This window comes from Brachionichthys hirsutus, chromosome 7 (assembly GCF_040956055.1).
Source record: "Brachionichthys hirsutus isolate HB-005 chromosome 7, CSIRO-AGI_Bhir_v1, whole genome shotgun sequence".
Classification (NCBI taxonomy): domain Eukaryota; kingdom Metazoa; phylum Chordata; class Actinopteri; order Lophiiformes; family Brachionichthyidae; genus Brachionichthys; species Brachionichthys hirsutus.
Window position 1 is genome coordinate 1495792 of NC_090903.1, and position 27954 is coordinate 1523745.

The window sequence follows — 27954 nt, forward strand, 5'->3', positions numbered from 1 at the left end:
GCCGTTTTAGCAGCATCAATCCGTAGCAGGTGAACCTTGTATTCAAAAGTATATTTCTATGCACCTTCTGTGCAGCTGACTCAGTGACTCAAATGACTCGATTCACTTTAGTGAGTGACTCATTTAAACTCGATTCAGTAAAAAGAATCGGGTTTACCATCACGACTTTGAACTCTGACCCGTCACCCAGGACCTGTTCGGCCACTCAAACTCCCCCCAAACGATAAGCTGGCAGTTCAAGGGGGAGAACATAATAATAAATGAATAAATAAAAGCTCCGCTGGAGGAATTCTTCGGAGTGACGCTGCAGCCACGTCGGAAACATCGAACCAAACATTACTGACCATTTCTTTCCCCTTCCCCTTCCTTCCGCTTCTAACGTGCATTTTCATTGGCTCTCACAGATACCTGCAGCCAATCAGCCTCCGCCTGTCATGGAGGAAGGAATAAATGCAAGATGGCTCCTCATATAAAAACAGTCATCTGGGATGCCCTCATCGTGCGACTAAATAACTCTTTACACGTTATTCGGTTAACATATTTATCCTCGACGGCTTCTGAGGGTTAGCTTTAGCTGTAGTTTGACGTGCGGCTGGTCTTTGGGAGTTTCTTTAAGAGAAGATACCGAAGAGAATAAGGTGGACTGTCTCTGCTCGGCAGGCAGAGTCGGGGCGGCCAGGATCACCACTGGGCCTCGGCTAGCTAGCGGTTGTTGCTAAATAGCTAATGACTTCAGTTATCTTCGGCATTGTGACGCTAGCAGCAGAGAGAGCACAGCCTCAGAATACTGTCTTCCTGCTGCGGGACGTGAGCAGTCATTCCGTCGCCGGTCATGGCTGTTTCAAGGTAAGATCATCTTGGGTTCACTCGGTTTAATCTGCACGGGGTTTCTAAAGAATTAGCCATTAAACCCGCTAATCCCTAAGAGCATTCCTTTTGGCAAAGCTATGGCGGCGACCGGCTGAAGTCAACCAGCTAGCTAACTAGTTGTAGCATTGTGGTGTAAGGCTAACGTGAAGTCTACCAGCTAGCTGTAACATTGTGGTATGGTGTAAGGCTAACGTGAAGTCAACTAGCTAGCTGTAACATTGTGGTATGGTGTAGGGCTAACGTGAAGTCAACTAGCTAGCTGTAACATTGTGGTGTGGTTTAAGGCTAACGTGAAGTCTACCAGCTAGCTGTAGCATTGTGGTATGGTGTAAGGCTAACGTGAAGTCTACCAGCTAGCTGTAGCATTGTGGTATGGTGTAAGGCTAACGTGAAGTCTACCAGCTAGCTGTAGCATTGTGGTATGGTGTAAGGCTAAAGTGAAGTCAACTAGCTAGCTGTAACGTTGTGGTGTGGTTTAAGGCTAACGTGAAGTCTACCAGCTAGCTGTAGCATTGTGGTATGGTGTAAGGCTAACGTGAAGTCTACCAGCTAGCTAACCAGCGGTAACGTTGTGGTGAAAGGCTAACTGTGCAGTAGACGTGTCTGCAGTTCTGCTGAGGTATTGCTGGTACCTGGGCTCAGGCTCTTACTATAATCTGCTCTACTTTATTTATACGTTGCCTGTGACCTCAACACAACGTGTTTGTGCACAGCCAAACATCGGTCATCAATAATGTCAAATATTTAGTCCGTGTAGGTGTGGGAATGGGGTACAACATGGGGGCGGTGTGGGAATGGGGTAGGACGTGGTGACGGTGTGGGAATGGGGTACAACATGGGGACGGTGTGGGAATGGGGTACGACGCGGGGACGGTGTGGGAATGGGGTACGACGCGGGGACGGTGTGGGAATGGGGTACAACATGGGGACGGTGTGGGAATGGGGTACGACGCGGGGACGGTGTGGGAATGGGGTACGACGCGGGGACGGTGTGGGAATGGGGTACGACGCGGGGACGGTGTGGGAATGGGGTACGACGCGGGGACGGTGTGGGAATGGGGTACGACGCGGGGGCGGTGTGGGAATGGGGTACGACGCGGGGACGGTGTGGGAATGGGGTACGACGCGGGGGCGGTGTGGGAATGGGGTACGACGTGGGGACGGTGTGGGAATGGGGTACGACATGGGGGCGGTGTGGGAATGGGGTACGACGCGGGGGCGGTGTGGGAATGGGGTACGACGCGGGGGCGGTGTGGGAATGGGGTACGACGTGGGGACGGTGTGGGAATGGGGTACGACATGGGGGCGGTGTGGGAATGGGGTACGACGCGGGGGCGGTGTGGGAATGGGGTACGACGCGGGGGCGGTGTGGGAATGGGGTACGACGCGGGGACGGTGTGGGAATGGGGTACAACATGGTGATGCCACCAATAGAAAACTGGTTTAATACAGATCTTGAGTTACTGAATAGACTTCTTGTCTTTAAAGGAATGGAAATGATGCTCTATAAAACATCTGCTGGTAGACGCATGATTCCAGATGTTGGGATGGGTCGAGGTAATGGTGGTCTCGTGAGACCAGGATGAACTGAGTCGTGGCGATGTCACCGTCCCTACTTCCAGAGGCTGCTGACAAACCGGAGGTTCAGGAATCTGGTTTGACATTGTTAGAAAGTTTCTGTTGTTGATGCTCTCTGTGGGGCAGGTGGAGGTAAATACTCGGGTCGGGGTTGGGTTCGGTCCACTTCTGTACCGTTTGGTTATATTTGATGCGTCTTTCTCATTAAATGTATTACTAGCGTGAGCTAAAGGCAAGTGGAGAAATCCAAAGTTGTTGACAGAAAATGTGGAGAAGTTCATCTCTGCAGCCAAAAACGTTCAGCTTGAATAGCTAGTAGTAGTACTAGTGGTAGTGGTAGTTACATTTGTCATATTCAGGCTGTTGCTGCTAAGTGTTCAAAGTTTACAGTTTTAACTACTTAAAATTTTCAAATTGTTACAATACAATAGTTTTAAAAACTCAAATGTATTTGAAATATCACCCAAATGGTTCGCTTTTATTTATTTATACAAGTTCTATTGTTTGCATTTTTTAAATGAAAGGATTTTAAGTTATTTTCTTTCTGCCTTTTTCGTACCAAAAATGAGCCGAACTGAAATGGCATTTTAGTACGGTTACATCGCTGAACTCGATGGAACCGCCTAAAGAACCTTTACTGCCATTTCTGCAACTCATTGGAGAGGGACCTTGTCTACGTGGAGACAAAGCCGCTGTTCTGGCCTGGTAGGCTAGTGGGCTGGTGGGCCGGTGGGCTGGTGGGCTGGTAGGCTGGTGGCCTGGTGGGCTGGTAGGCTGGTAGGCTGGTGGCCTGGTAGGCTGGTGGGCTGGTGGCCTGGGCAGCATGATGGAGAACGTTCACTAGATGCCCCTCGGCGTTGGGTTGGGCTGATGAATCCATCAGAGCGTTGGATCGTCGACGCCTTTTGATTCTCTCTATCTTGTAACGTTTGGACAGTAAAATGTCCTCGTGGGGATTCAACAGACGCTTGAAGGTTCTGGCTGATTCACGAGTCTTAAAGCTCTGAGGTGCCCCCCCCCCCCTTGTCGTTTGCCCCTCCAGGCTGGATCGCTTGTTCATCCTGCTGGACACCGGAACGACGCCGGTAACCAGGAAAGCAGCGGCCCAGCAGCTCGGGGAAGTGGTCAAGCTGCATCCACAGGAGCTCCACAACCTCTCGTCAAAGGTGTCTGACTGCTTTGTCCAAACGGGGGGGGCGTCGAGGTCCTGTAGATTCTGTGGCTGTTTCCTCCTCCTCCCTCCGCTGTAACGGCCTACTTCCTGTCCATGCAAGGTGCTGACCTACCTGAGGAGCCCCAACTGGGACTCCCGTATTGCTGCGGGTCAAGCTGTGGAGGCCATCGTGAGGAATATTCCTGAGTGGGACCCCACCCCCACGCCGACGGAAGGTGAGCCCCCAGATCGATTCACGCGGCACTGGATGGGTTACAGAATCTATCAATATTTCTTTTGCACTAAAATGATTGAGATTTTTTTTAACTCACTCAATGCCAGCAGGTTTTGCTCCTTTTTTCAAGACCCCCAGAATGTTTAGTCCTGACGAGTCAAACAAGGAACGTACCAGAGGAAAGATTAAAGTCTCCTCTTTCATCAGAACGGCATTGAATGAGTTAATAGATCCCGTCTGTTAAATGTAGTTGCATAATTGTTTGGGAAGGATGGGCTAACGCTAACGCAGCTAACGCCACTGCTTCCTCGTTACACGGTATCTCCGAAGGGAAGCACGTTTGAGTTTTTATTCTTTGCATTCATGCCCACTGCCACCGGGTCACGCACACACACGCACACACACACACGCGCACGCACGCACGCACGCACACACAGACGCAGACATGCTGTCAGTAACTGATAACTGCAGAGAGTCGCGTCAGGAACGGCATCCGGTGAAAAACAAGCTAATGCTGGCGTGGGTTAACCCACGGGACGCTGGATTACTGTGGGTCGAAGACAGAGATGAAGAGGGGGAAGACGGGTGCATGTTCATCATGTTAGAGTGATGAAGAGTAGAGACAGGGACTATATCGGTAGAAGGATGCTGAGGATGGAACTGCCAGGGAACAGGACTAGAGGACGACCCAGGAGAAAGACATGGACGTAGTGAGGGGGGACATGAGGGTGGCTGGTGTTGGGGAGGACGATGCGAAGGACAGGACTAGAGGACGACCCAGGAGAAGAGACATGGACGTAGTGAGGGGGGACATGAGGGTGGCTGGTGTTGGGGAGGACGATGCGAAGGACAGGACTAGAGGACGACCCAGGAGACGAGACATGGACGTAGTGAGGGAGGACATGAGGGTGGCTGGTGTTGGGGAGGACGATGCAAAGGACAGGGCTGGAGGACGACCCAGGAGAAGAGACGTGGACGTAGTGAGGGGGGACATGAGGGTGGCTGGTGTTGGGGAGGACGATGCAAAGGACAGGACTAGAGGACGACCCAGGAGAAGAGATGTGGACGTAGTGAGGGGGGACATGAGGGTGGCTGGTGTTGGGGAGGACGACGCAAAGGACAGGACTAGAGGACGACCCAGGAGAAGAGACATGGACGTAGTGAGGGGGGACATGAGGGTGGCTGGTGTTGGGGAGGACGATGCGAAGGACAGGACTAGAGGACGACCCAGGAGAAGAGACATGGACGTAGTGAGGGGGGACATGAGGGTGGCTGGTGTTGGGGAGGACGATGCGAAGGACAGGACTAGAGGACGACCCAGGAGACGAGACATGGACGTAGTGAGGGAGGACATGAGGGTGGCTGGTGTTGGGGAGGACGATGCAAAGGACAGGGCTGGAGGACGACCCAGGAGAAGAGACGTGGATGTAGTGAGGGGGGACATGAGGGTGGCTGGTGTTGGGGAGGACGATCCAAAGGACAGGGCTGGAGGACGACCCAGGAGAAGAGACATGGACGTAGTGAGGGAGGACATGAGGGTGGCTGGTGTTGGGGAGGACGATGCAAAGGACAGGACTAGAGGACGACCCAGGAGAAGAGACATGGACGTAGTGAGGGAGGACATGAGGGTGGCTGGTGTTGGGGAGGACGATGCAAAGGACAGCGTTTCAGGCAGTCTGCGTTGTGAACATTGATTTCTACCGTGTTCATCGAGGGGTTAATGACTGCACCGTGTTTGTCTGCTGTTGGACCACAGTGGGGTTGTCCAACACGTCGGTGGGACATGAAGTGGTTCTCGTCGCTTCCACGACTGAACCCACGGGACTGTTTGCTTCCTGTAGAGTCCTGTGAGGACGAGTCTCCTGAAGACTCGTCCTGTGACCGGTTGACCTTCTACCACTTTGACATCTCCCGCCTGCTCAAGCACGGGGCGTCTCTCCTGGGGTCTGCGGGGGCGGAGTTTGAGCTGCAGGATGATAAAACTGGTAGGTGACATATCAGTCCAGACCCTCTCCGGGTCGCATGCGCGTAATAACCCCCCCCCCCCCCCGACTGTGGGTTGTTTTCAGGAGAAATGGACCCAAAGGAACGTCTGGCCCGACAAAGAAGGCTTCTCCAGAAGAAGCTGGGTCTGGACATGGGAGCTGCTCTCGGCATGGACACGGAGGAGCTGTTCAATGATGAGGACCTGGACTGTGGGCTGGGAGGACAGGCGAGCAAAGCCCCCACTGGGGGCGGCTCCCGCAGCCACACGGTGGGTCGTCCGGTCCTGGACTCCGGTCCTGGACTCCGGTCCTGGGCTCGATCGTTGAATCGTCCTTTCCCATATAAAAATCACTGAATGAATCCGTTCCGGCATCGAGAAACACTCAAATCAACGTTAATAACGAGGGAAACGCGTTTTAGTACACAATGTGGTTTTATGAGTTTTACCTTCGAGACAGACGATGGTGCTAACAGCGGTGAGGGGGGGGTTGTACACTATGGGGACACTTTATGCAGCACCGGTAATTGTACCTTACACGTACTCTTACATAAACTTTTGATCCATCACAGATTATAAGGAATACTCACAGATACCATCTGCAAGGTACTCGCGCCTCGAAGCAGAATACTGGCTCGGGTGTCTCGGTGTTGCCGTGTCCCTCTGGTCCCTCCTCAACGCCACACCTGTGTCTCTCGTCTCTCAGCCCCTCCAGGCCGCTGAGCTGATTGACTCGGAGTTCCGGCCAGGCATGAGCAGTCGTCAGAAGAACAAGGCCAAGAGGATGGCCAAGCTGGTGGCCAAGCAACGATCCAGAGACATGGATCCCAACGAGAAGAGGTGAGCGTCCAACGCGTCCAAGTGGACAGGACGCCTTTATGCTCGGTTAATAATCCAAGCTTTGTGCTCTCCGCCGTTCAGTAACGACAGCTTTGAGGGTGAGCCTGAAGAGAAACGGAGGAAAACCACCAATATCGTTATTGATCAGCCAGCAACAGAGAATAAAGTCTTAATCGACAATGTTCCGGAGTCCCCGAGTGTCCTGGAGGAGGTAAGAGACTGTCATTGCTGTCGGGCTGTGGACATGCTCGCGTAGATCCAGTTCCGACTCATCTGAGGTGTCGGCGTTCTTCTGCAAGGGAAGTTCGGCTTCCCCTGAAACGCCGATGTAGGCCGAGTTGGAGCTGAAGCGGGTCGCCCGACTCCGTTTTGGTCCATTCTCAAACTCTCCTGTAGAAGCCGAGGCTCCGTTCACTTCAACGGGACTGCGTGGAAGTCTTTCTGATTGTCATTGGATCAATGCCCCAGCGGGTGGGCCCGGGCGCTGGTCTCCCGCATGATGACTGGAGGATCGGTTGAGGGTTTGAATCCTTTCTGATCTGCGTTGGGACCGCAGGCCTGCTGTGCGTTTGCATGTTTGAGTGGAGTTGAAAGAACTGCGAGTCATTTCTCGGCGAGGTTTCCGACCCGCTTCCGCGTACCTTAAACACACTCGCCGTTTCAGCCCAACATAATTCCACCGTTGCCTTGCTGGCGTTTAACATCGGTGACTCTCCCCTCTGACGGGCCATCGCCGGTGTTCTTGTGAAGTCACCGGAGTCTTTGATTGGTGGTTGGTTCGGCAACCCCTGAGCAGATTTCCGTTAGACTTGGTTGGAGGGTCAGTCAGGGGCCAGAACAGACTTCAGTCCAGTCTGGGGTGTCGATCCAGGATTAGTTTGTTTGTTTTTACAAAGTGCAAGATGTAGCATTTCTCTAGATCTTCGTTACTTCAGGAATAACGATGGGTCGAGATTTAAAACTCTGATTTGTTTGAGTGAATCCCAATGAAACTGTTGGTAGAGCAGGTGGTTGAGCGGGTCGTCCTATGATCGAGAGGTTGGCGGTTCGATTCCCTGGTCCGGCATGTGTGTTCACTGTCGTTGTGTCCATGGGCAAGACACTTCACCCACATTGCCTGTGTGAATGTGGTGAGCGAGTGAATGTCGGTGGAGGTCAGGAGGGCCGATGGTGCTTCTCTGTCTGCCCCGGGGCAGCGGTGGCTACAACGGTAGCTTCACCCCCACCAAGTATCGAGTGAATGAATAATGTAAAGCGTCTGAGTGTCCAGAACAGCGCTCTATAAGACCAACGCATTATTATTGTTGTTACCGAGTGGCATTGTGGGTAATGACGTGTCCTTTGTCCTGGCTTCTCATTTAGACAAGCGAGTGGCCCCTGGAGAGCTTCTGTGAGGAGCTTTGCAACGACCTCTTCAATCCCTCATGGGAGGTAAACACTCAGCAACCTTTAGTTACATTACACACACACCTTTAGTTACATTACACACGCACCTTTAGTTACATTACACACGCAACCTTTAGTTACATTACACTCAGCAACCTTTAGTTACATTACACACGCAACCTTTAGTTACGTTACACTCAGCAACCTTTAGTTACATTACACACACACCTTTAGTTACATTACACACGCACCTTTAGTTACATTACACACGCACCTTTAGTTACATTACACACGCAACCTTTAGTTATATTACACTCAGCAACCTTTAGTTACATTACACACGCACCTTTAGTTACATTACACTCAGCAACCTTTAGTTACATTACACTCAGCAACCTTTAGTTACATTACACACACACCTTTAGTTACATTACACACGCAACCTTTAGTTACATTACACACGCACCTTTAGTTACATTACACACACACCTTTAGTTACATTACACACGCACCTTTAGTTACATTACACACGCAACCTTTAGTTACATTACACTCAGCAACCTTTAGTTACATTACACACGCAACCTTTAGTTACGTTACACTCAGCAACCTTTAGTTACATTACACACACACCTTTAGTTACATTACACACGCACCTTTAGTTACATTACACACGCACCTTTAGTTACATTACACACGCAACCTTTAGTTACATTACACTCAGCAACCTTTAGTTACATTACACACGCACCTTTAGTTACATTACACACGCAACCTTTAGTTACATTACACTCAGCAACCTTTAGTTACATTACACTCAGCAACCTTTAGTTACATTACACTCAGCAACCTTTAGTTACATTACACACGCACCTTTAGTTACATTACACACGCACACCTTTAGTTACATTACACACACACCTTTAGTTACATTACACACACACCTTTAGTTACATTACACACACACCTTTAGTTACATTACACACGCACACCTTTAGTTACATTACACACACACCTTTAGTTACATTACACACACACCTTTAGTTACATTACACACGCACCTTTAGTTACATTACATACGCACCTTTAGTTACATTACACACGCACCTTTAGTTACATTACACACGCACCTTTAGTTACATTACACACGCACCTTTAGTTACATTACACACGCACCTTTAGTTACATTACACACGCACCTTTAGTTACATTACACACGCACCTTTGGTTACATTACACACACACCTTTAGTTACATTACACACGCACCTTTAGTTACATTACACACGCACCTTTAGTTACATTACACACGCACCTTTAGTTACATTACACACGCACCTTTAGTTACATTACACACACACCTTTGGTTACATTACACACACACCTTTAGTTACATTACACACGCACCTTTAGTTACATTACACACGCACCTTTAGTTACATTACACACGCACCTTTAGTTACATTACACACGCACCTTTAGTTACATTACACACGCAACCTTTAGTTACATTACACACGCACCTTTAGTTACATTACACTCAGCAACCTTTAGTTGCATTACACACACACCTTTAGTTACATTACACTCAGCAACCTTTAGTTGCATTACACACACACCTTTAGTTACATTACACACACGCAACCTTTAGTTACATTGCACACGCAACCTTTAGTTACAGGGCGTGTGTGTGCACGGCACGCAGTCGAATGAGCCACTGGCGTCTTACTGGTCTTTCCTACGCCTGAAGGTTCGTCATGGTGCAGGAACTGGTCTAAGGGAAATCCTCAAGTCCCACGGTGCTGGGGGGGGGAAGCTGCTGGGGAGCACTGCAGAGCAGGTACGCCCCCACCAGCGTCCCTCGCATGTCTGAGAGCTCTCTGAGAGCTCGCCGAGCGCTCAGCGGCTGCTCTTGTGCTGCAGATGTTGCGGCAGCATCAGGAGTGGATCGAGGACCTCGTCATCCGGCTGCTTTGCGTCTTCGCTCTGGACCGCTTTGGAGACTTCGTGTCCGATGAGGTAGGTCTGGAGAACCGAGGATCCAGCCCGCTGCCCCCTTACTGTGAGGCCACAGCGCTAACCACTCCACCACCGCGCTGCCTGAATGAGTTCAAAAACGTAGTAGAACCTTTTTGTGCTGGTGTCATTCCAGCATGTCTGCTCTTGTTCCTGGTGTAGCTCCTCCCTCTGACCTCATTCATCACCACTGGCTGTTCCAGTGGTGGCCCAGTGGTGGCGCTGTGGCCTCACAGCAAGGTCACAGCTTTGAATCCAACTTCCTTTCTGTGAGGAGTTGGCATGTTCTCCCCGTGTCTGCGTGGGTTCTCTACGGGTTCTCCCCGTGTCTGCGTGGGTTCTCTACGGGTTCTCCCGTGTCTGCGTGGGTTCTCTCCGGGTTCTCCCCGTGTCTGCGTGGGTTCTCTACAGGTTCTCCCCGTGTCTGCGTGGGTTCTCCCCGTGTCTGTGTGGGTTCTCCCCGTGTCTGCGTGGGTTCTCTACGGGTTCTCCCCGTGTCTGCGTGGGTTCTCCCCGTGTCTGTGTGGGTTCTCTACGGGTTCTCCGGCTTCCTTCACCACCAAAAACATGCAGCTTAGGTGAACTGGCGGCTTGTCCAGGGTGTTCCCCGCCTCTCGCTCACTGACTGCTGGGATAGGCTCCAGCATGACCCGTGACCCGGTAACGGGAAAATGAATGTTCCGGGATGAAGGCAGCAACTTCTGGGGTTCTAACAGCCAATCAGAGCAGAGCAGAAAGCGCCTCTCAGCACCTGAGGGATTGATCCGCCGCCCGCTTGCAGTGACTTGGTACGGAATCAATGATCGGGTCTGAAGACGGCATCAATAACACGGTCAGGTTGTTCACGCAGCTTCCCCGGTTTGTAGTCCTGAAGATGTTTGCCTTTCTCGTTCAAGCATTTGTTCTACTTCTTGATCAAGCTGTGGTAAAACCATCGGCGACTGTAAGGGTGCGTTCCCACTGCGCCAAGAGGACTCGGTTTCTTTGGGAGCAAATTCCTGCATTTATAATTCGCTGAAAGGTCTGCGTTCACACTGCGCCAAGAGGACTCGGTTCCTTTGGGAGCAAATTCCTGCATTTATAATTCGCTGAAAGGTCTGCGTTCACACTGTGATTTCTTCACGGAACGAACTTCCTGAGCAGCGTCGCGTGGCTGAAAGGGCGCTCGTCGATTGGACAAAGCAGGAGGGGAAGTCCCGCCCTCTCCCATGTTTTTTTTTTTGAGTGCGCCGTTACGGCTGCTGCTCCTTTAGGGAGGGACTGTCATTGAGTTCTGGCCTAAATCATAAATGTTACACAACGCTAGTCGTTTTTAACAAACACAAAGTCTCTGGGATCCGTAAAGTCTCCGGATATTATAACGCATATTTAGTTAATGAATTCTACACACAGCAGTGCATATTTCACCACTTTTATTTTTTTTGGAGCGGCTTGGAGTACTCGCTGTACTTCCTCTTCCGGAGACGCACCGCGTAGCGTCACTACGTACGTTGCTCCGTCCTTTGCTCCGCCGAAGCGGACTTTTTTGATCCTCTCCAGAGTCCGGATGCGCGTTCCCACTGGCCCAAACGGAGCGGATTATCCGAGAAAAGGAACTCTGGTCCGTTTAGAAGGGAGCAAACTGCGCAGTGGGAACGCACCCTGAGTACAGTGGAACCTCGGTTCTCCAACTGAGTCGAAATGCCTCAGAAGTCCAACAAATGTTCTGATTCTGAACACACGAGAGGAGCCGAGGTGAGTGAAGGCGGAGTCTGACCCGGGTAGGGTTCGGGGCCGAGTACTTGTTTTGTCTCTTAGTCATGGATCTAAAGAAAGGCAGCAGTAAAAGTACTGGAACAGAAAAGAGGAAAGCAGAGAGAACATCTGTTGAACTGACGTCTGGGATCTCACGGCAGGACGGGGTGCAGAAATCAGAGATTTAGACTTTACTGTAGAAAACGGAGCTCAAACCCAGGAGGACCGTTACCCGGTCGTTTCATGGAGGACTCCCCCCCCCTCCCCCTCCCTCCCGACAGACTTGTTGGATTTACTTTTATTCTGCTTTTGTTTTTCCTGCCGTTCACACTTCTTCGTGTTTCCTGTTTGTCGGTGACCTCGTGGCAGAGCAGAAGGAGACGCCGGCTCACTTTCAGACCTTTGAAGTAGATGAGATCGCTTTCAGACGTGGGAATCCCTCGTCTTTCCGCCGTGCCCACGTTGTTGTCGTTGTTGTTGTTGTTGTTGTCGTTGAAAGTACGGTTGTTTGACTCTTGTTTTTAAGATGGCTCTGTTTTGGGTTAGCCGGACGGATTACGGTCAACGCCGTAGCGTTCCGAACCCAGCCCGCTCTGACTCGCTGCTCTACGGCCGAGTCTTGATGCTCTCCTTCTCCTCGACCGTGTCCAGGTCGTGGCCCCCGTCAGGGAGACGTGTGCCCAGGCCCTCGGTGTGGCCCTTCGCCACATGAAGGAAGTTGCTGTTTCCATGACCGTTGACGTCCTGCTGAAGCTGCTCGAAGACGACCAGTGGGAAGCCCGCCATGGCGGCCTGCTCGGGATCAAGTACGCGCTGGCTGTCCGGCAGGTACCGCCATAAGCTGTCCCGTTAGCCGTAGCGTAGCAAGTGTTTGATTTGAGCGGCGTGCACACAGGAAGGGTGGGGGCTCTGTTCGGATGGACATGTGTCTGTCTCGTAGGACCTGATCTCCGTTCTGCTGCCCCGGGTGCTCCCTGCCGTCACCGGGGGCCTGCAGGACCTGGACGACGACGTCAGGGCGGTGGCCGCCTCGGCCCTCATCCCCGTGGTGGCCGGCTTGGTCCAGCTGCTGCCCAGTAAGGTCAGCAGGCTCACCCAGACGTTGCCTTTGTGCCGCTTTGTTTCACCAGGTGAAGCCGAGTGACGTCACACAGGATTCAAAAGACGTGTAATCCAACGCGGGGACGTCGTTAAACGCGAGTTAAAAACAAACGCCAGGTTAGAACACGGGGGCAATGCCCCACGGACGGGTGGAGAAAGGCGACGCCTACAGGAAGTCATCCTGCAGATTGTTCTGGATTAGCACGTCTTGGATTTAGTGAACTCAATCTCGTGGTGGTGTCAGTAAAAGTATAAAAAGCAAAGCGCAGCCCCCCCACACGAGACCCGATGGTGCCTTTCAGGTTCCCTTCATCGTCAACACGCTTTGGGATGCGCTGTTGGACCTGGATGACCTCACTGCTTCGACCAATAGCATCATGACGCTGCTGTCCTCGCTGCTCGTCTACCCGCAGGTTCGCCAGTGCAGGTGAGTCCCGGGGAGCGTGACGGGCCGGACGGAGGCGGGGTCTGTTTCTATTGATCAGAACTAGAGTCCAGCCGCTCCTCTGGCTGCTGGCATCGTGCGTTCCGCGGCGTTGCAGCACGGCCCTTTCCCGGGACGCGTGTTCTTCCCGTCTTGGTCTCTGTCCCAGCATGCAGCAGTCACTAACGGTCCTGGTCCCTCGCGTCTGGCCGTTCTTGAGACACACCATATCGTCGGTGAGGCGGGCGGCGCTGGAAACGCTCTTCACGCTGCTGTCTAAAGCCGACCAGGTGGAGTGTTTGGTCCCCGTGTTTCTGTCGGTGACGTTGTTCTTGTAGCGCCGCCTGACGGCCGGTTCTCTGTTCCACAGTGCGTACACAAGAGGGAGCCCTGCCCCCCCCCGAGCTGCTCGCTGTGGATCAACCCCATCCTGCAGGATATGCTCCGACACATCTTCCAGGCCTGCATCCTGGAGAGCAGCGAGGAGATCCTTGAGCTGGTCCAGAAGGTGCGTTGTCTGGGTCACGCTAGCCCCATCGGCGCCGGCGAGGCTCTCCGGCTGATCCTGATCCTGATCCGTGTGCAGGTCTGGATGGAGCTGCTGGCCCGGGCCCCCCAGCAGTACGTGGTAGCAGCCAGCTGTCCCTGGATGGGGGCCTGGCTCTGCCTCATGATGCAGGCCTCCCAGATTCCCATAGACCTGAACATGCTGCTCGAAGTGAAGACCCGCTCCAAGGTACCGCGCTTGATTCATGACGGGGGGGGGGGGGGGGGGCAGCCTCCTTCTGGCGCTGATGTTAGTGAGTGAACGTTGAGGGAAGTCCCTCAGGAGGGCTACAGATCCATACACAGCTCAGGGACCTCACTGGGGTTGCTAGGCGACAGCAGTGGCGTGGAGGAGGAGCTAAGAGTCCAGAAGAGAAGTTCAGCCCGATCAGGAAGGGATAAATGCAGAGTAGCAGCTGTGTCTGAGTCGAGCTTTATTGATGATTGATAGAGACCTTTGATCTGTGGTCCTTTAATATCAGGCTTGTGTTGATGCGGCAGGATAAATCTGCTACAAAGGCACGTCAGGCGACCAATCAGGTGAAGGAAACGGTCCAGGAATACATGGCGGGCGCCGAGACGGTGGCGGAGGAGCCGGCGACGCGGGACTACGTCGTGATTCGTGCTCGCCTCACGGCTGCCAAGTAGGCGTCGCAAGCAGGAAGTAGTTTCTCTCCGTAAAGCGCTCCAGGTCGACCAATGAGCTTCGTCGCTCCGCTCTGACCCCCCCCCCAGGTTGCTGGGGGCTCTGTGTCGGTGCATCTGTGACCCTCAGCTCAACGCCGTGTCTCAGGACATCCGACCCGCTGAGTCTCTGGGTCAGCTGCTGCTGTTCCACCTCAACTCCAAGTCGGCCCTGCAGCGCGTCTCCGTGGCGCTGGTTCTCTGTGAGTGGGCTGCGCTGCGGAAGGTGAGCCGACGGGGGCGTGGCCTCCCCTGCGTTATAATAGCAGCACGTCTATTACGGTCAAACTGGCCTAGCTCCGCTTTGGACGGGTTGTCTGAGGAGGCGAGGAACGTTTCTCGTTTCTCAAATCAACTGTTATAATTGCTGTTTTGTGTTTTGTATTTGATTAACTGTTAAAAGAATAATGTTTTTGGGACCCCAGGAAGATTAGCAACCGCGTTGGTGGAAGCTAACGCGGATCTTCCATAAATAAACCAGTAGACTGAGGTACAGATTTTCCCATTTACTTATAATTGAGGCTTTTTCTCAAACTCATATCTTGTAAAACCTGCAATAAATTCGCTCCACCATGGAACGTGTCTTCTGGTTCTGATCCAGAATGAGGTCAGGAACAAATATTACATTTGGACATTAAACTCCATTAGGGAAGGTTGCTATGGCGACTGTTGCTGCAGGTTGATTTCTGCCCTGCACAGCTGGAGGCGTCGTTGAACTGAACGTTCCACGTCTCACCTGATCAGCTGCTGCCTCTCTGCACGGTTCTCTGCCAGAACCTCGACCCTGGTTCCTCGGTACTTTCAGGTTCTACGTGTCCTCCTGTATTCCCTTGTTCTATTTTTAATACCTGAGGAAACGGGTCCAGGTGAAATCGGGGTGAACCTTCACAACGAAGCGATTTGGTTTCTGGACCCTTTCATAATGTCTCCGATGAGGAGGTTCTGTTTCTGCTGGTCTTCACGGAGACTCTGTGGAGTCGGTAGAGCACAAACGGCTTTGTTGCATCTTCAGAAGCTCTGGATTTAGATCCAGAGGAACCCCCCACTGCTGAAAGTGTAACCCTAAACTACTGACATCGATGCGAGTCCAATATCTAGAGGAACCTCCGACTGGAGAACGTGAATGAAGACGTTGTTCGGTGTGAATAACGGCGCGGTTCTGGTTCTGGTTCTGAGCTCCGAGTGCTTTTCTCATTGTAGCGTTTCACAGAGCCGGACGTTGAGGGGTTAATCGGGCTGCTTCCGTTCCAGGATTGCGAGGCGGTGTCGGCGATGGTGCTGCCCCGCCTGCTGGCCGTTCTGTCCGAGCAGCTGTACTACGACGAGATCGCCATCCCCTTCACGCGCATGCAGAACGAGTGCAAGCAGCTCGTTGCGCTGCTGGCCGAGTCCAACGCGGACCTGCAGCGCCTCGACTGCAGCGTCTTTACCATCGATCAAGCTACCGACCTGGTGAGTGCAGCCCGCCCCGCCCCGCCCCGCCCCGTCGCTCGCCCTAAACCTGAATGACACGAGAGAGATGATTCCCTTTAAGACGTTCACGGTGTCTAAGATGCTTTCTGAGACGGGATCCGTCTCAATATCCTGCCGACTGTTTCTATCAATCAATTGTGCTGCTGTTGTGTTGCCACGGCGATCACATAAAGCAGCATGCTAGGTGCTATTGTAGCATGTAGCGTAAGATGATCCCACAAGAGGACATTTGTATGCTCCAGATAAACGTGCTGATTGTGAAGGCTGGTTATTGAGTGTCCTGACTGGCTTGCAGTCTGTTCTGATTGTGAAGGCTGATTATTGAGTGTCCTGACTGGCTTGCAGCCTGTTCTGATTGTGAAGGCTGATTATTGAGTGTCCTGACTGGCTTGCAGCCTGTTCTGATTGTGAAGGCTGATTATTGAGTGTCCTGACTGGCTTGCGGTCTGTTCTGATTGTGAAGGCTGATTATTGAGTGTCCTGACTGGCTTGCAGCCTGTTCTGATTGTGAAGGCTGATTATTGAGTGTCCTGACTGGCTTGCAGCCTGTTCTGTTGTGAACACGAGGACTGGATGTGCTTTGTCCATCTGTCCCAGTAACGGTGCGTAGTTTGAATCCCGGGTTCTGCCTCTGTCCCCTAGGTGACCACCCTCTTCGCGGAGTCGACGGCGGGCCTGGACGTGACCTCCGACCCGTGGCAGGCCCTGGACGGCAAACGGCAGCAGGCTCAGGCGACGGTGACGGAGACCGGCGCCGAGTGGCAGCAGCTGCACCTGCGGGTCCACATGGTGGCCGCCTGCGCCGTGGTCAACCTGCAGGCGCTCCCCGACAAGCTCAACCCGCTGGTCAGGCCTCTGATGGAGGCCGTGAGGCGGGAGGAGAACGCGCTGCTCCAGGGCCACGCGGCCGCCTTCGTAGCCAAGCTGCTGCAGCAGTGCTCCGTGCGCTCGCCGTGCCCCAACCCCAAAATCATTAAGAACCTCTGCGCCTCGGCCTGCGTCGACTCGGTGGCCACGCCCTCGGCGGCTTGCCCGGTGCCCCCCACGCAGGAAACCGCTAAAGGTCAGTCTTTAGGTCGGTGTTCAGCACTGAGGTGGACGCCTTCACGCCATTGGCTGTCTCTCTGATGCCGTCAGGCGGTGGATTGGAGAAAGACGGCATGCATCACATGGTCAACAAAACCCGGGGGATCATAACCCTGTACCGGCACCAAAGAGCAGCGTTCGTCATCACCAGTAAGAGGGGGCCGGCCCCCAAAGCACCGAAGATGCCCCCCACGGACCTTCCTCCGGGCAGCACCATCAGCAGCGATAACGACGAGGTACTGCTGCGTTCCCGCTTCCTGTCCGTCAGCAGGTCGGACGTCTTTGTCCAACGGCGTGTCTGTTCCAGGGCAAGAAGCCGCTTCTGATCCAGAGACGGGGGGCGGAGTTCTGCCTCACCACCGTCGCCAGGTACTTCGGTGCGGACCTCGCCGAGTCTCTGCCGTACCTGTGGGAGAACACGGTGGGACCGCTGAGAGCCGCGGTGACCCAGGGCCAGCGTATCGGTATGTGGGCCGGGGGACCGGCGCCGGGACCTGTTAGTGGTGGATTCTCCTGCACCGACTCTACCTCGACGACTCGGAGCACCTTGGAATCAAAGCCATTGATCTGTTGCAGAGAGGGTTAGCTCGCATTCACGTTGGGTCGGCCATCGGTGCCGGCAAACTACAAACACCGAAACGCAAAACCGTAGAGTCAAGAAACGCGTTGTTTTTGTGCAGAATGCTGTTTTAAGGGTACTTGATGCACTGATTTTAGGCTTTACTACTGTATCGTGTGTAAACAGTACCCACTCAGTATTGATGCCGTGCAAAGTACACAGAGCAGGTTTTCCACTACTTTTTCTGGATCTTTTTGCAGATGTGTTTTGCGTTTCGGCCATCGGTGTGTGATTTAAGTCCTCAGAAACACACGAGCGTTGCTTTAGTGCTTTAGACTTGAAAGCTGTTCACACATCTGGAAGCAGCTGGATGGAAGGCCAGCTCAGTGACTCTAAAACAGGGGTGGGCAAACTTTTTGACTCGCGGGCCACAATAGGTTCTAAAATTTGACAGAGGGGCCGGACCAAGAACAGATGGATGGAGTGTTTGTGTGAGCTAATATAAATGACACATGAAAGCTATTGCATTAAAGGATTTGGCCTTTTACAGGTAGCATTACAGAGAAAATGTCAAATGAATGAGGTTTAATTATAATACAATTTTATTTAGTGATATAATTTGGACAAGTTTGGCGGGCCGGATTAAAAAGACCAACGGGCCGCATATGGCCCCCGGGCCTGGGTTTGCCCATGCCTGCTCTAAAAGGTAGTCGCCACGCAACCCCTAATTCACTAATCAATACAGTGATCCCATTCCTATCGGGATGATTGCCTTTCAAAACCCACTCAGCTGGGGAAACTCGTGAAGTAGAGGCGGGGCCACTGTTAGGCCGCTGTAAGCGGCATCGATGGCGCCGTGCCCGACGCCATCCTCGGACTACCGGAGCACGCGTTGACCCGTCTCGACCCCGCGTAGACGCAGGCTAAGCGTGCTAAAGTCTGCGCTAGTGAGGCTGTGGAGCTTGTTGGAAGTCGAGGAGGCCGATAACCGATATTCATTCGCAGTAAAAGTTAAAATATTGGCATCAAAATTTAGAATAATGCAAAGTCAAACAAAAGTAAACAAACAACTCAATAGTTAATTAATTAATCACATCAGCCGTCGGATTAATAAAAAAGGCTGATGCCGAATATCAGCCGTTTAGAGAATGACGGGGGTCACGAAAACAGAATATTGGAAATTTAACATTTATTATTTACCACAAAATATCACGATATAGCGAAAATATCACAAGATCAGATAAAGTCCCGATGTACTGATGGAGCAAGAGGAGAATGGCTAGTGGGCCAGCTCGCCTGACCTGAACCCTGTGGAGAATCTGTGGCGTCAAGAGGAAGATGAGGGACTCGGAGCCCACAATATAGACGAGATGAAGGTGGCTGTCAAAGCAGCCGCTCCACAGGGCGCAGTGATTCGTACCCTCGGGGCGCCGGCCTCGGGGTGCCGGCCTCGGGGCGCCGGCCTCGGGGCGCCGGCCTCGGGGCGACGGCCTCGGGGCGACGGCCTCGGGGTGATGGTTTTCGATCTCACGGTGGAACCTCGGTTCTCCAACAGGATTCGTTCCGTGACGATGTTTGAAAACCGAAACTCTATTTCCCATCATAAATAATATGAACTAGATGAATCCGTTCCTACGCAGCAGATAAATGTCCGTTTCCATGGCTACAGGTATATTAATGTGTAACTATGTGTATCTAAACAGAAAACACATAAGTGTGAGTAGTACGAAAAACAAAATCTTTGTAAGGTAATTAAACACAATTTTGTATCATTCACCATTTTGGCTGCGGCGTCGGGAGGGAGGGGGAGGGGCAGAAGGAAGGGGGAGTGGTTATTCCTTTGAAAGAGTCCTCCTCCGTGAAAGGACTGGTTAACTGTCCTGGGTTTGTTTCCTTCTCTAGCGCAGTTTTCTTGACGAGTCTAAATCGCTGATCTCTCGGATCCAGAGAGGCAGCGAACGAGAACGTCGTGAAACGTCTTCACCGTCGTTCTCCTGCTTCAGGTCGGCTAGACTCCGCCTTCGTTCGCGTGTCTCCGGTTCACCTCGGCTGCTCTGTTCTAACGTCCAGAACCGAGGTTCCACTGTAAATCCTGTTTGATTGTTGAAATATTTTGAGACGTATTTTTCATTTTCATGAGCCATGATTCTGGAAATTTAAAAAAAGCTTGAAATGTTTCAATTTATCTCTAATAAGTTTCATAGTTAGAATTAAATCGCTTAAAACCCTTTTCCGTGATATTAAAAAAATAAATAAAATAATTCTAGATGTACCTGCGCGCTATAATTTCTCTCAAAAGTAGTCTGCTGACGAGCAATCCCTTGTACTTGTACACATTGTAGGTCAACGCACTCTTCCACAAGTTGTCCCCAAACTACACCAAGCTAATGATGCTAATTCAGTTTTGTAGTTTTGTGATTCCAGGACGCTGCTCTCATTGAGGTAGCTCGATGGAGAGCGGACGTCCCAATCTCACGTGACCTTCGGCCGACGCCGACGTGCTCCTTGTTGTGTGTGAGGTGGCGTGTGCGTTTGACCCTGAGGTCACTGACGCTAATGAGCGCATGGTCCTTCGGCCTGAGCTTCAGGAGACGTCTGCCCTGTGCTCTCCGTCCACACGCTGTCTCCTGTGTGTCCCAGAGAGGCAGGTCCAGCTGGACAGAGGCGACGCTGCAGCTCAGGAACTGGTCAACTCCCTCCAGGTGCTGGAAGTCATGGCTGGAGCCATGGACGCGGCGCTCAGCCCGCTGGTGAGACCGCTTCCTGAAGTCTCATTGCTGATCAGAGATCTGCTGACCTTAAACGTGACGTTGTTCGTTGGGCTGTCTCTAAATGGACCTCTCTCTCTCTGTCCAGCTGATGGAGCACCTGCCCCATCTGTTCACCTGCCTGCAGCACCCGTACACTGCAGTGCGTCACATGGCGGCGCGCTGTGTGGGCGTGTTCAGTAGGATAGCCACGCTGGAGACCATGAACCGCTTCCTGGAGTGTGTGCTCCCCTGGCTGGCTGCCATTGAAGACTGCACCAAACAGGAAGGCGCCGTCGAGGCGTTGGCCTGTATCCTCCGACTTCCTGTGTTTGATGGGCCGCTTGAGACGAGTGGGCGTGGCTGCAGCGGGGGAGCCGAACCCGTGCTGCCGCCTGCGGCGTTGTGTCCTTGACTCGCGTCCCCTCAGGTGTCATGGAGCAGCTGGACGTGGACATTGTCCCCTACATCGTGCTGCTGGTCGTGCCGGTGCTGGGCTGCATGAGTGACCCCAGCGACAGCATCCGCTTCATGGCCACGCAGTGCTTTGCCACGCTCATCCGCCTGCTGCCCCTGGAGGTAGGGGCAGCCCGACCGGCTTCAGGGTACCCGACCGTGCATCACAACCGCTAAAACCAACTGTTGATCATTAGGCAGGGATCCCGGACCCTCCAGCTATGTCCGCTTACCTGGTCCTGCAGAAGGCCAGAGAACGCCACTTCCTGGAACAACTACTGGACGGCAAAAAGCTGGAGCGCTACAAGATCCCTGTGCCTATTAAGGCTGAGCTCAGGAAGTACCAGCAGGTGAGCCGTCTCTGCAGGGCGTGTCCGAGCTCTGTTGCTGCACACAGAGGCGACTGTCACTGACCTCTGAGTGCTGCGGGCGGTAGGGGGCGTGGCTCGTTCACCGTTGGCGGTGCAGAAGGACGATGGGGCTGTGCTCGTCCTTGTTCCTCCTCACACATGGAGAACTGCGTCTTCGTCTTCTTGCAGGACGGAGTGAACTGGCTGTCCTTCCTGAACAAGTACAAACTGCATGGGATCTTGTGTGATGACATGGGCCTCGGCAAGACGCTGCAGTCCATCTGCATTCTGGCCGGAGACCATTACCAGAGGTACGAACGGCACGGGCTCCGGGGTGGCGCACAAAGACTCTGAGGTAGCGTGCACGTTAACCAGCAGTAGCTCGGTCCATAGGGACCGGTTCACCTCCTCGTCACGGGTTCAGGTGCCCTGGAGCAAGGCACCGGACAAAGTGCAGGCTGCCCTGCGGTAGAGAAGGACCACATAATGCTGATTGAAAGACTCTGTCGCCATAGCGATAGCCACCCTGTCCACTCCAATGCCAGTCCAGGAAGAGATGCCTCTCTTCGTGAGCTGAGGGATCCGTTTCGTCTTCAGGCTCTGGTCTGGTGGTCCTGGGTGAACCCCGCAGTCTACTGGTCCTTCAGGCGGGGTATATATATTAACCCTGATCCACAGGGGCCGCCCTAGAGGGGGGGTCTCCTCCCGTAAACACACGCAATAGGGTGGCGTGTCGTCCTCCGGCAGCAGGCCCTCAGGCCCCGGTGGCTTTGTCGGGGACCTACGGGTGTGTCACTTGCCTAAAGACGTTTGAAACGGTGGAGGCTCTGGAGTTGCACCAGCCCAGGTGCGTTCGTGCCGTCAGGGTAGCCTTTGAAGTGCTGAGGCAGCAGGTTGGGGTTCAGCACCCGTCACACCGACTGGGACTAGAACTTCAGACCCAGACCGCGGCCGGTCTATCTCGAGTTCGCATCATTACTGTCTGAAACACGTTGCGGTTGAACGTCTTGCTGACGTGTTGACTGTCCTGCAACAGAGACTTCATAACGCACCTGTGGGAGGCTGAATGGACGCCTCGGTGAACGTGGTGCTGGTCCACCCTGAGCGCTGTAATCGGGGTGGGGGGGGGTTCCTCTTCACTCACCGTTGGAACAGGCCATCTTTGCTGAACTGAACTCGGCCTCCGTGTTGTCTCTGCAGGGCTCAGACCAAAGCCCCGGACTGCGTCCTCATGCCGTCTCTGGTGGTGTGTCCTCCCACGCTGACGGGCCACTGGGTCGACGAGGTCGGCAAGTTCTGCTCCAAAGAGTTCCTCAGCCCGCTGCATTACACCGGACCGCCGGCGGAGCGCATACGGTGAGGCTCGTTTGCCGCGGTGTGAAGCTTGACAGGAAATGAACAGCTTTGTAATCGTGGGCGAGGGGACCAGCCCGCCGTCCTGGGACACATCGCCCCCCCCTGGTTCCTCAGAGCAGAGCATGGATAACGGGAAGTGTAATATCTCACACATGCTTTGTAGGATGCATCTCGGCATGTTCTTAAATGAAGTCCTAGATTTCCGTGTTTGTGTTCCCCTTTCTGGTTCTGGTCCTGGTTATTCCCCTGCTGGCTTGGGTTATTCCCCTTTCTGGTCCTGGTTAGTCCCCTTTCTGGTTGTTCCCCTGCTGCTTGGGTTATTCCCCTTTCTGGTTATTCCACCTCTTGGCTTGGGTTATTCCCCTTTCTGGTTCTGGTTCTGGTTATTCCCCTTTCTGGTTCTGGTCCTGGTTATTCCCCTTTCTGGTTGTTCCCCTTCTGGCTTGGGTTATTCCCCTTTCTGGTTCTGGTCCTGGTTAGTCCCCTTTCTGGTTGTTCCCCTTCCGGCTTGGGTTATTCCCCTTTCTAGTTCTGGTTATTCCCCTTTCTGGTTGTTCCCCTTCTGGCTTGGGTTCATGTTCCTGCTGATGGGTTGAGCCTCTCTTCTGCTCCAGGTTGCAGCATCAAGTAAAGAAACACAATCTGATCGTAGCATCCTACGATGTTGTACGGAATGACATCGACTTTTTCAGGTGCGTGTCCGACATCGGTCTTCGTGTCTTGGGGGCATCGTTTGGTTTTTTAATTTTTGTCTTCTCCAGAAACATCAAATTTAATTACTGTATCCTTGACGAGGGTCACGTGATCAAGAATGGGAAGACCAAACTGTCAAAAGCCATTAAGCAGTTGGCTGCCAACTTCCGACTCATCCTGTCGGGGACGCCCATACAGGTACGTCGCCATGGTGACGGTTGGTCTGTGGAGTGTTGCCTTGTTGAGTGTTCTGTTTCACCCGTCTCCAGAATAATGTCCTGGAGCTCTGGTCGTTGTTTGACTTCCTAATGCCGGGCTTCCTCGGGACGGAGCGCCAGTTTGCTGCTCGCTATGGAAAACCAATCTTGGCTAGTCGTGATGCCAAAAGTTCTTCGCGGGAGCAAGAGGCAGGTACGTGGGCTCCCCGTCTTCTCCTTCCTCCTGGAATAGTTCCCGATGTCGTTTCACATTCAGACGGGGACTGTGGTCGGTGTTGATTTGTCCCCCTAGGCGTCCTGGCGATGGAGGCGCTTCACCGACAGGTGCTTCCGTTCCTTCTGAGGAGGATGAAAGACGATGTCCTGCAAGATCTTCCACCCAAGATAATTCAGGACTATTACTGCAGCCTGAGTCCTCTGCAGGTACTCCGCCCCGCCAGGGTGGCTAAAAAGTACTCGGGTGGAATGACGACATTTACTTCCAGATGCAACCAGTCCAGATGGCCGTCCACCATGAGCCTTAGGTTCTGTCCAAGGTTTCTGCCTGTTCAGGGAAGTGCTTCCTTGCGTCCGTCTCCAAAGTTCCTGCTCCTGTGGGTGAAGTTGGGTTCTGTCTGTCCCTGAGGCTACTTCCTAAAGACGGCCCCCTGCCGTGACGGTCAGGGGAGTCCCACTCGGCCACGCCCTTTTATTGGTCCCCTGTTCAGGGGTTGAACTGGGACCTTGCAATGATGACGGACGTGAGCAGACTCTTCGTCTCTGCCCAGGTCCACCAGCCGAAGCCAGATGTTTTATTTGTTCCATGATCCGCCCTTGTTCAGAGTCAACCTGCCGGTACCTTGTGGGCAGGTGTCGGCTTTAAGCACCGCCCACTTCCTGTTTAACCCACTGTAAAGGCATTTTACTCTGGCGTGCACTAAAACCTTTCCGAACGCCGGAACCTGAATGCATCCGGTTACTTTCTGCAGGTTCAGCTTTATGAAGACTTCGCAAAGTCCCGGGCCAAGGTCGGTGTGGAGGACAGCGTCTCTGCTGCGTCCACCGTGGAGGAGGACAAGCCTAAACTGAAGGCCACCGGCCATGTCTTCCAGGTACAGCGCACAGATCCCACCACGCTGCAGCGTGTTTGTGTGATCGCTGGGTTCCGTGTGTCCTCCTGTGAGACGGCCTCTGTGTCCACAGGCCCTGCAGTACCTGCGGAAGCTGTGCAACCATCCCAGCCTGGTCCTGACCGCGCAGCATCCCGAGTACCAGCGAGTCGCCGAGCAGCTGGCCCAACAGAACTCCAGCCTGAGGGACATCCAGCACGCGCCCAAACTGTCTGCCCTGAAGCAGGTGAGGGCCGGCGTCTCGGGGCCGGCGTCTCGGGGCCGGCGTCTCGGGGGCCGGCGTCTCCGGCCGTAGCGCTCGCGTCTCCGCCGTCTGTCTCGTGCCGTAGCGCTCGTGTCTTGTCTGTTTCCAGTTGCTGCTGGATTGCGGTCTCGGAGACGGCGGCGTCTCAGAAGGCGGGACCGCGGCGGTGGTGGCTCAGCATCGCGTGCTAATTTTCTGCCAGTTAAAGAGCATGCTGGACATTGTGGAGCAGGACCTGCTGAAGCCCAAACTGTCCTCCGTCACCTACCTGAGGCTGGACGGCAGCGTGCCGGCCGGCCTGCGCCACGCCATCGTGTCCAGGTCGGTGGATTTGGGACGCGTCTTCCAGCACGGCGCCTACTAGCTGCCGCCTCCTGCCACTGCTTGTCCTCCCTCAGGTTTAACAACGACCCCTCCATCGACGTGCTGCTGCTCACCACCCATGTCGGGGGTCTGGGTCTGAACCTGACGGGGGCGGACACCGTGGTGTTCGTGGAACATGACTGGAATCCCATGAGGGACCTGCAGGCCATGGACCGCGCCCACAGGATAGGACAGGTACCGCTCGGACCGCGCCCGGTGTCTGTTTAGCGGTCCGGTCTGTGTGACCCCAAGGAGCCACCGTACTTCATGCCCTGCAGTTCAAACGGACGCCGGAATACTGCAGCGGAGTATATTTGACGTTTGTAATGTACTTGCTGTGGTATCTGCGGCTGCAGCGCTGCACCGATGCGTCCCGCGTGTTGGACGCGTGACGCCAGTGTTTGTCTCTGCAGAAACGGGTCGTGAACGTGTACCGGCTGATCACGCGCGGAACGCTGGAAGAGAAGATCATGGGTCTGCAGAAGTTCAAGATGAGCATCGCCAACACGGTCATCAGCCAAGACAACGCCAGCCTGCAGAGCATGGGCACGGAGCAGGTCCTCAACCTGTTCACCCTGGACAAGGTGAGACCCCGGGGGGGCCCCCTGGAGCCCCCCCCGCGCTGCTGAGCATCTTGTCCTGTGTTTCAGGGTGAGACGGAAGAGACCTCGCCGGCGACCTCGGAGAAAGCCTCCATGAAGTGTGTGCTGGAAGGCCTGGGGGAGCTGTGGGACCAGCAGCAGTACGACACCGAGTACAACCTGGACAGCTTCATGCACTCCCTGAAGTAGCGCTGCCCCCCCCCCCCCAGGGGGAGCTGTGGGACCAGCAGCAGTACGACACCGAGTACAACCTGGACAGCTTCATGCACTCCCTGAAGTAGCGCTGCCCCCCCCCCAGGGGGAGCTGTGGGACCAGCAGCAGTACGACACCGAGTACAACCTGGACAGCTTCATGCACTCCCTGAAGTAGCGCTGCCCCCCCCCCGGCCAGAGGCCGCCCTGCTGGTTGCTGGTTGCAGGGCGTCTTCAGAGCTGAAGCGCCGCTGAGCGTAACCATGGCGACGCACGCGTTACACCCGCGTCGTTCGGGATTGTCCCTCCCCAACGACGCCTTTTTAAAACCCCCCTCCCCCCCTCCATCCACGGACACGTCCCGTTTAAGCACAACAAAGGGACGCCAGGACGATTGATGAGCTCGCTGGACAGCAGCTTTCATCGGGCCACGCCCCCTGACCTCCGGGAGCGTCCACCCCCCCGGATGGTGCGCATCATGTCCAGCTTCGCCACACGGGTGGAGGGACGGCGAAGCGGCGTTGGACTGCACTCGGGGCTCCTGAAACTTGCCGCAAGTGTTTTAAAAAGGACAGATTGTACATATTTCTGTAGTTTTTGTTCATGATTGTGGGATTCTAATAAATTCTGCAGCTCTTTTGAATGATGTGTCTCCACCCTGGATGTCCCCCTAAGACATGGTGGACTGGAATATATCAATGAGTATGTATATTGCAATGTTGGCGCAGTACAAGTACAGTCACACAGTAGCATGTATTACAGTACAAGTACAGTCAAACATCCTGTCTAAGAGGAGCATTTCTAAAAAGCCCTTGCGGTGATTTACCCATGTTAGTCCTGTAGGAGGGGGTAATCAGGTTGTTGTTTGAGCTCCCTCTAGTGTTGTGGCTGTGGGTGTCACTAAATCTGTGGAGGTGTTTATTCAGGTATGCAGGGATTGAGGGGACTGAGGGCAGAGCTGCATTGACTATTTTAAATGCCAATCCCATTTTGAGTTGTTTAACCCTGTCTTCTACCCTGAGCCATTTTAGGCTAGCAAAATGTCCAGGAAGAAGGTGGGTCATGGGCCCCAGATTGAGGAGTAGCCGAATCAGTTTGTTTTGGGAAGTTTGGAGCCTGGTTTTCAGGGACACTTTGATGTTGGAATACCAGGAGGTGCTAGCATAGTCAAAGAGGGGCTGAACCAGTGATAAACTTTCTTTTATCCATTCTTCATCCATCCGTTCACGTTCTTCTCCTAAAGCTCTTCTATTATGCTCTGTGTGCTTCAAACACGCTGCAGGTCCCAACAATTAGCGCGGTCACAGGGAAAACGTGGACTGGAGTTTCAGTGATGTGGGCATTCTCTATAGGAACAGGTGGAACGGGTTCTCTACCTTGCGTCATGAAGTGAGGGGAAACAGATCCATGATCAGATTTAAGTCAGGTTACATGTTTATTTAAACTCATGTCAGCATTTTTTGCACACTGAAAAAGATATATAGATTTATATATAAAATAGAAATTAGGTTTATATATATCCATCCATCCATTTTCTACCGCTTATCCGGGGGGGTCGCGGGGGCAGCAGCCTAAGCAGGGAAACCCAGACTTCCCTCTCCCCGGCCACTTCCTCTAGCTCTTCCGGGGGGATCCCGAGGCGTTCCCAGGTCAGCCGAGAGACATAGTCTCTCCAGCGTGTCCTGGGTCTTCCTCGTGGTCTCCTCCCGGTGGGACGTGCCCTGAACACCTCACCAGGGAGGCGTTCAGGAGGCATCCTGAACAGATGCACCTCATCTGGCTCCTCTCAACGCGGAGGAGCAGCGGCTCTACTCCGAGCTCCTCCCGGATGACTGAGCTTCTCACCCTATCTCTAAGGGAGAGCCCAGCCCCCCTACGGAGGAAGCTCATTTCAGCCGCTTGTACCCGGGATCTCGTTCTTTCGGTCACTACCCAAAGCTCGTGACCACAGGTGAG

The 27954-nt window shown here is 53.5% G+C and overlaps 1 protein-coding gene across 1 annotated transcript; it reads left to right on the forward strand.

Moving 5' to 3' along the window:
- The first annotated feature begins 1705 nt into the window (after window positions 1–1705).
- btaf1 (BTAF1 RNA polymerase II, B-TFIID transcription factor-associated) lies at window positions 1706–26764 on the forward strand. Its single transcript, XM_068741511.1, has 38 exons — window positions 1706–2249; window positions 3457–3614; window positions 3723–3837; window positions 5678–5821; window positions 5906–6090; window positions 6527–6660; window positions 6742–6871; window positions 8023–8091; window positions 9796–9885; window positions 9969–10064; window positions 12447–12623; window positions 12736–12876; window positions 13199–13323; window positions 13490–13610; window positions 13709–13828; window positions 13907–14056; window positions 14368–14510; window positions 14602–14776; window positions 15802–16002; window positions 16666–17086; window positions 17161–17345; window positions 17417–17573; window positions 20309–20418; window positions 20525–20726; window positions 20846–20994; window positions 21069–21221; window positions 21411–21532; window positions 22422–22577; window positions 23192–23269; window positions 23339–23468; window positions 23540–23681; window positions 23781–23911; window positions 24457–24579; window positions 24671–24823; window positions 24951–25162; window positions 25240–25399; window positions 25618–25788; window positions 25855–26764. The coding sequence occupies exons 1-38, from the start codon at window positions 1706–1708 to the stop codon at window positions 25993–25995; spliced, it is 6114 nt and encodes a 2037-aa protein (XP_068597612.1). The 3' UTR covers window positions 25996–26764.
- Window positions 26765–27954: the final 1190 nt, after the last annotated feature.